This window comes from Nematolebias whitei, unplaced genomic scaffold (genome assembly GCF_014905685.2).
Source record: "Nematolebias whitei isolate Nwh7 unplaced genomic scaffold, NemWhi1 Nwh_scaf_673, whole genome shotgun sequence".
NCBI lineage: Eukaryota > Metazoa > Chordata > Actinopteri > Cyprinodontiformes > Rivulidae > Nematolebias > Nematolebias whitei.
This window is the reverse complement of record NW_023619218.1, coordinates 928-11676: the sequence shown is the minus strand read 5'-3', so window position 1 is coordinate 11676 and position 10749 is coordinate 928. Positions and strand designations below refer to the sequence as shown.

Genomic DNA, 10749 nt, shown 5'->3' with positions numbered 1-10749 from the left:
TTCTGAACACAAACACCAAATAATTTGTCCAATATTTACATTTCACATGCGTTCAGGATTTTGATGCAACCTAAAACATGCAGGCGTCACCTCACTGGACCAGAACGACTTGATGCATCCAAAACAAATTATTTTCAATCAAAACGATCAAACGTTATTTCTGTGCAACTTCAACTGATTGTTTTTTTTTTAAAGTCCAAGTAGAGTTGGATGTTTCTAATATGAGAAGTGAAGAGTTCTGGTTAGTCTGTGAGGTCCAGACTGGTTCTGGTGGGAGAACCCTGAGACAACGTGGCACCCTGCAGTGATGAGCCGTGGCATGTTCAAGGTTTTCAGGCACTTAAAGGTCAGTTTGGAAACTACTCAAAGTCTCTGCAGAAGGACTGGGCGCTGGACTCGTGGTCCCAGTTGTACTGGTGGAACTGGTCCGGTCCTGCTGAGCTGCTCAGACCTCCGATGTCTCTGTCGATGATCTCGTTCACTGCGACAAGACACGGACAAAAAGACCAAATCATTTCAGATCATCCTTCACGCAGCTCAGATACACACACACAGTAGATGCAGCCACACAGCGATATGGAGTCAGTACATCACTTGTTTTTAAAGTTATCCAGCTTACAGGTTTACAAATATACATTTATGATGGCAGCCATCTTGGATTTTGACATGGCAGCCCAATTTTTAAAATGAACCTTTCTAATGTCTAAAGCATCCAGACACAAACGGAAGTCGGTACTTCACTTATTTCAAGTTGTGTTTGACGGACAGAGCTGCTGGTCCACGCCATGAACTCGGTGACGCCACCACTCTGTTCCAGTTACTGTGCAATACCAACAGCTGTCCCAATATATATTTTATTGTAGTTCTGTGTACAACCATGAGGGGGCAGCAAGTTCTTGTGTCCTCCAAAGTTCTGTGAGTTTCAAACGTTTTAAAATAAAAGTGAAGAGGGTTCGTGTAAAAGGTTCAGGATTTATCCAGGTGTGACTGGGTTAGGATTCTTCTATCGTCTATTATTACATTTAACTTTATTCAGTTCAGTTTGTTCCTAAAGCTCCGAGTCACAACAGGAGTCGTCTCAGGGACTGAACAGAAACATTCATCTATAAAATAATAATTGAACATTATTTATCTGAGGAGCAGCTTTGAGTTTAACTCCATCACTGAACTCTGATCTTGAACAAGCATGAAGGCGACAGTGGAAAGAAAAACTCCCTCATGAGGAAGAAACCTTTAGCAGAACCAGGATCAGGACAAGAGGACCATCTGCTTCGACCAGCTGGGTTTGGTAGGAATAGATACACAATGGCAGGTCAAGAATCACATGTTAAGATAGAAATAGTATCAAATGAAAACTATTCAGTTTTAACAAATCATTTTAAGGACATAAGGTCAATTTGTCCTCTAGTAGTCTAAGTCTATAGCAGCAAAACAAGCTGACCCTAACTATAGGATTCATCAAAAAGGAAAGTCTTCAAACTGGACAATGTGTCAGCCTCACGGACAGAAACTGGAAGTTGGTTCCACAAGAGAGGAGCCTGAGAACTGAAAGATCTTCCTCCCATTCTGCTTTTAGAAACTCTAGGAACCACAAGTAAACCTGCAGTCTGAGAGTGAAGTGCTCTGTTAGGAAAATATGGAACAATAAGATCTGTAATATAAGATGGAGCTAGGTTGTTGAGGGCTTTGTAGGTTAGAGGTAAGATTTTGAATTCAGTTCTGGATTTGACAGGGAGCCAATGGAGAGAAGCTAAAACTGGAGAGATATGATCTCTCCCAGTAACTCCAGTTAAGATATAAGTTTATAATTATTATTATTATATTGTACAAGCACAGAAGGGAATTACTGTGAAGACTGGAGAAGCAGTGCACGTAACCGAATTGAAGTTAATCTAAAATAATTTTATTTTCTACAGAAGTGTCACGGTTAAGGAAACCATCGTACAGGTGCTAAATGTTACGTTAGTGAAACTTGTGCTCTAAATTTAACAACTCTTTTAACTCGGTTTATTTACACAGTTTCATTCCAAACTGAAGTCATCTCAAGACAACAACCAAATGCTCATGGGACCAAAGTGCAGCTCACCTGGACCTCGTGTGTGAAGCGTGAGCAGCTTTCGCACCGACAGCTGCATGAAGACAAAACGTGTGCACGCTCAAAACATTCAGGTTCACCAAAGGGTTCCAGCGCAGCATCCTGACGCACGTGGAACCGAGGCACATGATGCAAGCGTGCCCTACGTGTGCGATTCTCCTCGTACATTTGAACATCACGTCTAGGTGCACGAGAACGAGGCATTTCATGAAATGGAAGTCAGCGATGCTCCCGTGTGGCGGGAAAACCTACTTGGCGCATGTGCAAAGACGAGTGACGGTGCGTGGTGGCGCAGCGGTTGGAGAAGCCTGGGAGGTTGCCAATTCGAATGATTCCTGACCGGTGCATCAAAATGTGGGTGGAAAAGGTGAAGCACCTCAGCCTCCACCCTCGTCATCTCCACTCTGGGCCCTTGAGCAAGGCCCCTAACCTCGGCCCCTCTGGTGCCTCGGTGGTTGTGTGAAGTTACACATAAACCAGAAGCACGCACGTTTGGTTTATTCATCCCTCAACGGTCCCTATGAGCGTGAGTGAGTGTTAGTCTGGCTGGTCTCTGATGGACTGGAGACCAGTCCAGAACCGCTGAAGATAACCAGTTCCCCCGCGACCCGGAAAGAAAAACGTGCGTAAAGAAAATGAGCGGATGCATTTTCAGCCAAAAACCAAACACCTGAAACTTCTGGTCCAAAAGTGGACCGACATTTTGTTCCATTTCAAGATCCTGCATGAAAGATGAAAATAATTTGATGGTTTTAGAAGAACTGCAGCTTCCTACCATCATCCAGCGTGATCTCTTGAAGGCCCAGGGATCCCAGGTGAGGCTGCTCCTCTGGCTCCTGTTTGAGCCTCAGCAGCTCTCCTGGGGCTGAAGCCGGAGCTGTGAAGGGAGTACTGGAACCTAAAGATGGCTCCCTGAGCTGTCCACCAAAGGACATGGAACAAGGAGCACTGAGGATCTGAACGGGGGAACCGGAGTCCTGAGCATGGGCCTGCAGTGGAAGGGAGGAGGAAGCAGGGTGAGGAAGACGAGCACAGGGATCATAGGAAGCCCCGAGCGTCCCGTCCTGGGAGAGGGGCTGGTAAAGGAGGTGGTCTGCCCCCCAGTGCTCCTGCTCGACTCCTGCAGCGTAGTGAGGTCCAGGCAGGAAGGTGAAGCTCTGCGCTGGGCTTCTTCTTCTCTTCCCATTGGAGACGTAGAACTGGACGTGGACGGGGGACGCTGCTTTCTTTGTGTAAGGGGGGACCACCACTGCGACCCTGGACTGAACAAACGTGAAGATACAGGAACGAGTGTGAGATTTCAGAAAGCTTCGATATTCACGCCACAGCCGTCACTCACATTTTGGTTCGTCTGTTACAAAACGACGACGCTGAGATCAACCATTAACCCCAGGACCATTCCCTGGTTCCCATTACCTCTCCATTCTGATGGTTGGAGAAACATCAGGAACCGTTGTGTGACGTCATTGATCCTAATGAACTGTTGGAATTCTTGGAGTGTTTTTGTTCACCTGAGGTTGGATTTTAATCATTTTAGAGCCATGTTTATTATTATTATTATTATTATTAATAATCACCCACTCTGCCTATACTACTGTATTGTAAATAGTCTGCCATTCTCAATGTTCAACACATATTGAACATTATTATTGTTATTGTTTATCTTATTTATCTATATATATTTTACATTTAGGAACTTTTGTGTGAATCTTTTCATCTGTTGCTGCTGTTACACTTGAATTTCCCATCTGTGGGACAATAAAGGCTGTTTCTATTCTGTTTCTATTCTGTTTCTATTCTGTTTCTATTCTAAATCCTTGATTATGTCCCAATTCTTTTTTCCTCAGTGGTATGTGACAGGTAGTTTTTCAATATTGTATTATACATTATAATACATTGTTATACTTTGTATATGTGCCACAATTTCAAATTCTCTGTTTTGTATATTTTGCAGGTTTTAGAAATAATTGTTCCTGCTAACAAACTTAATGCATTTATTTAGTTTTTGGTCTTGTCCAGGACTTAATTTGAGCCGGATCTTGCCAGAACAGGAACAGGGAACTCTTATTTTGACAGGGTACGTTCCGGTAACTGTTTGCTTGGATCCGGTAACTCTCGGGCTTACTAATAATAAAGTTATGAACGAATTTGACTGCCTTGAATTAATAAAACTTATACTGGAAATGTAAACTGAAAATAATTACATAAACACTAATTTTAAACACAACAGCCACTTACGAGCTTCTTAATAGCACGTACGATCTGCCTCTACCTCCGCCCCTAAAACAGCGGTGGGGGTGAGAGCCGAGCTAACCAGGCAGTCGTACACGGGCAGGAGCCACGAACAGACGGAGTCGGCTCAGAACCGTCAAGTGTGTGTGTGTGTGGGGGGGGGGGGCTTGACTGAAGCGGAGTGTTTACAAATGTAGGTAAACGTATCTGTTTAATAACCCGTTAAAATACAGCAAAATGCAGGAAATCGCATCTACTTTTTTCAACATTTTCTGGGGGAGGAGCCCCGGGACCTGACCTCCAGCACCGATTGGTTTACAAATGAAGCACTGGTCATGTTTCTTACATCACAAATGAAGCACTGGTCATGTTTCTTACATCACAAATGAAGCACTGGTCATGTTTCTTACATCGTTGCTTTTTTCTGACAGAACTCTGGCGTCCGTTTCCCACAGCGATCTTCCATCTGAGGGGACAGAACACTCGTAAACATCACTGGATCAAACCTCGGACGTCAATTAAAAAAAAAATTAGAGCAAAATGTAAGAACATTTGAGTTTGGCTGATTATTTCTTTCAGTTCGGTTTATTTATATAGAGCCAGTTGAAACAAAATCATTCACAAAAACGCCACTTGGTAAAGTTTATCTAAAGGAGCCGGCAGATCCCAGTCAACCTTCAGTTCATCACCGTGTCCCATCCTGAGCAGCACATTGGAGACAGTGGAAAGGAATGACTCCCTTTCAACAGGAAGAAACCTCCAGCAGAACCAGCACTAGACTAGGGACGAGTGGACACCTGTCTCGACCGGTTGGGTATGAGAGGACGGTAAAAAGAGAGAATCCAGAAGAACTGGACCCGGTGAATTTTCTAAAGGCAGAACAACAAACATGTTGATGACAACGACAACAATGACTAATGCAAACGAGAGTGGAGCAAGTAAAGACGGCAGCAGAGTGAAGAAATGTGGTCAGTTTGTCCTCCAGCAGTCTAAGCCTATAGCAGCAGAACTAAGGGACAGCTCAGGAAACCCAAGCCTAACTATAGGATTTATCAAAAAGGAAAGACTTGAACCTAATCATCAAAGTTCATGCTCAACAGTCCAGTTAAAAGTCAGGTCCTCTGGACGGTTTCTTTGTGTTGAAACGTTTCGTCCTTCATCCAAAGGACTTCATCAGACAGAGGAGGTGCAACAAACTCCGTTCCCGAAGCAGCACACTCATATAGTGGGCCAACCAGTTTGATGGTGATAAGATGGTTTCTGGAGTCGACTCACCTGAGGCAGCCGTGACCAAAGTGGTTCAAAACATCAAACTGGTTGGCCCACTGTGGGAGTGTGCTGCTTATGGGGCTGAGGTTGTTGTGGCTCCTCGCACCGATGAAGTCCTTTGGATGAAAGAAGAAACGTTTGAACACAAAGAAACGGTCCAGAGGACCTGAGTGAACTGTGATGGACTTGATCCCAGTCTTCAAACTGGACCACGTGTCAGCCTCACGGTCAGAGCTGGTTCAACAAGAGAGGAGCCTGAGAACTGAAAGCTCCGCCTCCCTTTCTACTTTTAGAAACTCTAGGAACCACAAGTAAACCTGCAGTCTGACAGCGAAGTGCTCTGTTAGGAAAATATGGAACGATAAGATCTTTAATATTATTCTCATGATCAGAACTCTGACAGCAGCATTTCAAATCAACTCAAGATGTTTTTGGACATCCAGATAATAAAGAAATAAAATAAACCAGAGTAGAATATGATAAATATGCATCATTTTGGGACAACATGTTAAATTTGAGTGATTTAAAAGGGTAAAGTGAACCTGGTGACATTTTATGAAGGTTAAAAGTCAAGTGAAGTTATTTAAAAAGGACAGGCTGTAACCTAAATGCTGCAGGACAACAATAAAAAAGATGAAGGCAGAGACAAAAACAACAATTAAACCGTTTATCAACCGTTGACTTAACGAGGGGAACCCCGTGAGGTCACAGATCTCTTTGCAGGAGCGGTCCGGACCTGAAGGCAGACTAACGTCAATGTTTCCAAGTGTGGGAGGAAACTCACGCAGCACGGACAGAACGTGAAAACTCCACACAGAAAGGTCCCGAGCCAGGATTTAAACCAGCAACCTTCTTTCTGAGAGGCAACAGCTCTACCCACTGAGCCACCGTGCCGCCCCAGACGTGCACCATTTAGGGGAAAGAAACGGGCTTTACAATAATGTAGGATTACTGTTAGAACAAAGAAACAATGACCCAAACACAAACGTTCTTCCTTTCTGTTCCAGGTTTCTGAACAGAAACGAATCATACCGGAACCCTTCTCCACGAAAACAACTCTGGAGTGAGCAGCCATGTTGGAGCCAGAGATGAGCAGCTCCACTTCACCCTCCATGGAGCAGCTGGTCGGGCAAAAGCTCTCCACGTGTGGAAGCTCCAGGCCCGACCGCTGGGCTGCAAACAACAACAACAACAACCGCAGGTCACTCGTTGTTTCATGAGTGACACGAAGAAGGTGAAGGTGGAACTACTCACAGCACTCGATGGGAACAGACGCGGTCTGCAGCCACAGCGTCCGACCGTCCTGCTGAGGAACGGCCGCTCTGAACACAACGCGCACTCTGGTGTTCTTACGCCCGATGTCCGTCTCTCCTTTCTTCAGCTCGATGTCGGCGTTGCGCAGCTTCAGGATGCCGGCGCAGTTGATGCTTTAATGAAATCAATGCAAAGGGACGTGCTTTCCATCAATTTATCATCCATTACCTTCAAGTGAGTCCACTGGCTACAACCAAGGAAAGAGAATGAAGCTTGCACCAATGTGTGTTAGTAACTAATTATTGATTAACTGATCATCGTGCAGTTTAGTCGCATTACATTTTGACGCTGTTGAAAAACCAGTAGCCCTGTAGGCAGCGGAGCCACCGAGGTTAGCTCCCGTTAGCGGTCCTCCAACAGACCCGGAGCAGCCGGGGCCTCGGGCCAACGGTCTGGTGCAAGCGTAGTGCTAAGGCTAAGCCCCCAGTTCTCGACCCGATCACGTTTCAAATCGACTTTCCTGGCTCGGTCAGACCCCCGCTGGTTACTGGAAGCTCCATAGTCTGAAACGTGGCACTTACCAGTCAGACCACAGTCAAACGCATTCCAGGGGCCGGAGCGGGCGACATCGAACGCTACCTGAAACTGCTACGGCGAAATAAATACGGTAAGATTGTTATTCACGTCGGAGGTCACTAAAATTAATGTTGTATCGTGTGTAACTGGGTAAAAACATTTTCTTCCACCTGCGTAATATCACTTAAGATTAGAAACATCTGGTCTCCAGTGGCTCCCTGGCAAGTCCAGAATTTAATTCAAAATCTTACTTCTAACCTACAAAGCGCTCAACAACCTAGCTCCATCTTATATTACAGATCTTATTGTTCCATATGTTCCTAACAGAGCACGTCGCTCAGACTGCAGGTTTACTTGTGGTTCCTAGAGTTTCCAGCAGCAGAACGGGAGGCAGATCTTTCAGTTCTCAGGCTCCTCTGACACATTGTCCAGTTTTAAGACTGGGCTGAAGACTTTCCTTTTTGATGAAACCTACAGATGGGGATGACCTGGGTTTCCTTAGTCATCCTTTACTTATGCTGCTATAGTCTTAAGACTGCAGGTGGACAAACTCACCGCATTTCCTCATTCTGCTGCTGCCTTTACTTGCTCTACTCTCATGCTTTTGTGTGTTATTTTTATTATTATCATGTTTTTCTTTTCATAAAACACACACTTGGACCATATGGCTCTTTGCCACCGTCTCAACTCTCATCGGTTCTGCACCACACCAGTTAATGGCCAGTACCCACCCCCGCTCAGCCCGGTTCATGAGACCACGTTGTTCAAGCCACTGACTGGCCAGCGGAGCTACGTCACTGGACGACCCGCCCAGCAAAACTGAAAACTGCATCTGGACCTCCACTTCCTGTCTGATCGTGTTGACGGACAGCTCCACAAATAACGAGCTCATCTACAGATCGGAGATGATGGCGCAGCGTGGCCACATCTGGACTTGTGAGCAGTGCCAGGATAAGCTACAGAAACTGAAGTGTGATGATGAGGCGATTAGGGACCACAGCGAGCCTCGAGCACTGACCCATTAACGAGCCCGCCCACAGAGCGGGGAAACAAGTCACAGTGGCAAATCACCGACAAGACGAGCCGAGGGGTCGCAAGCAGCTACAGAAACTACACCTGGACCATAGAAGCTACGGGTTGAATAGACTAGTCAACTGGTGGACTAGTCTAGGACATGTCGCGAGTTTCATGTCGACCAGTCGCAGTCAGTGATTGTGTCATGTGATCATCAACGGGCCGGTGACTAGAAAACAGATTCTTCTAAGCAGATGGAAGACGAGGAGCAGGCCAAGTCTTGTCAAACAGGTGGATTCCACCACCGCCCACCTGTTTTTAGTTTTATTTTATTTAATCCACTAAATACAATCAAAATAAAAACAGGGGGGGGGGGGGGAGAACCACCACCAGTGGAGAATCCATCACTGCAGCGTTTTATTTTATTTAGTGGATTAAATAAAACTAACTTTTGCAGCTTAGTAATAGTTTTGGTTTTCCTGTGACTTATTAGCAGAACGATAAATAGTAGGAGCATAAATAGACGCTCCCCATGTTTCGCCGTTTTTGGTTTTGTAAAGAATTAATGACTTTTTTGTGAACAGCGTCTTGAGTTCCTGTGACGTCGCATCGACTAGTCGACGTTTATCGTGTTGAAGTCGACTTTAAAAAACATGTGGTCGTTCAAGCCCTACTAGAACCCGGACCATAGAAAGTAGGGTTCTGTCTGTGCCGCTCTCCTGTCCTCACTGATCCAGCCAGTTGAGCAGATGACGTCTCCTGGACCTGCTGGGGTTCGAACAGAAAACTACCGAGAGAGAATGCTGCCAACGGTTCTGCAAGCTGCCGGGTCAGGGCTGGAACCAGCTTCTTACTCAACTTTAACTTTTAGTTTCCGTTTAAAAATAAAGATTTGTCGTTCTTTTTGTTCACTTGAGTAAAGATTTAAATGGTTTTAGAACCGGGCAAAGACCGGATACGTCTTTTCTTTTTGGTTTTTAACTGACGGTTATAATTACAACTCGTATTAAACTTAATAAATTTAATCATTCAAACGGAATTCAAAAACCGTCTCCTACTCTTGAGGTCTACTCTGAATGTGATTAGAGAAGTTGGTATGTTTTTCTTGCATTCAGTTGTTCCTGAATCTAGTACTAGTAAAAAGTACTGAGGTGCATGCACCTTCACCGTGGTGTCTTTGGATGCGAGAGCTAAAGAAGAAGATGATACCTGACTGACATGTTGTTTTCTGGAAGCAAAGGAACATCCAGGACTTTGGTGCTGCCCATCACCTTCTCCTGGCAGATGGTGGTAACGGTCTTTCCTGTCACTTTGTGGACTTGGTAGAAGGAATGAGGACGAGGGTACTGGTCATCTGAAGTGCCAATGAACAGCAGCAGACTGAGCGGCTGCTCGCTGCACCCGCTCAGCTGCAGACAGGAAAACAAACATGAAATACAGAAAACAAGTGACTGAGCTAACGAACGTTTAAAGTGCTTCTCAAAAACAGAAAACTGGACTTTACTCTGACGACAGGATGTCCACCAGTTGCTGCCTTGATGGATCCTCTGCTGCCCTCCGTCTCGTAGTGCGCCCTGTGATAGGACTTGGGCTGGACCTCCACTTTGAGCTCAGTCTGGTTCCACTGGTTAGGCAGAGGCCAGTCCAGAGGAGGCGGTGACGAGGGGCTGCGGTGAAGAAAACGGGCCCAGTGTCGTCATCATCTCTACAATGTGTGCAACAACTTCTGGAATTCATTCGTCCCTTTCTCCATCAGGCTTGTTAATGCTACAAACTTTACAAATGAAGACTTTAACGGTCGTCTTTCCACAGGATGGACACCATCTGGCAACCACCGACTAACCAAAAGCTGCTTAGATGTTTCAGCAGTCTCCAAACCCCAACAAAAATAGCTGCTGTGGAGATCAAATTAAGATCTTTGAGAAATTAACTGGTCCAGTTGAAATATCCGAGAGGTCAACTAAGATCTTTAAAGTCTCGCTGGAATTACTTGGAGACAAATTTAGATTTCTGAAAGACCAGCTGAGATCTTTGAGGGCAAGATGAGATCTTTGAGAGTCAAGAGTATTCTCTGCGAAACAAACTAAAATGTCCGAGGGTCAGATGAGACCCATAACAGACCAGCTGAGATCTCCAAAAGACCTGTTTCGATCTCGGAGGGCCAGCTGAGACGTCCGACGGACTAACTGACATCTCTAAGAGACCTGCTAAGATCTCAGAGACAACCCGAGATATTTGAAAGACCAGCTGAGATCTTCGAGTGACTAGCTGAAATTTGTGAGACCAGCTAATATCTACGACAAACCAGT

General features: G+C 45.3%; 1 protein-coding gene across 1 annotated transcript; it reads right to left on the bottom strand.

The window, feature by feature from the left end:
• Positions 1-319: 319 nt before the first annotated feature.
• On the bottom strand, positions 320-10107 carry LOC119429361 (nuclear factor of activated T-cells, cytoplasmic 3-like; the record flags this gene model as incomplete). Its single annotated transcript, XM_037697004.1, has 7 exons — positions 320-481; positions 2871-3357; positions 4738-4793; positions 6629-6769; positions 6851-7023; positions 9650-9849; positions 9945-10107. Coding segments are annotated over 7 exons (1342 nt in total), but the record flags the coding sequence as incomplete, so codon positions are not given.
• Between the last annotated feature and the right edge of the window lie 642 nt (positions 10108-10749).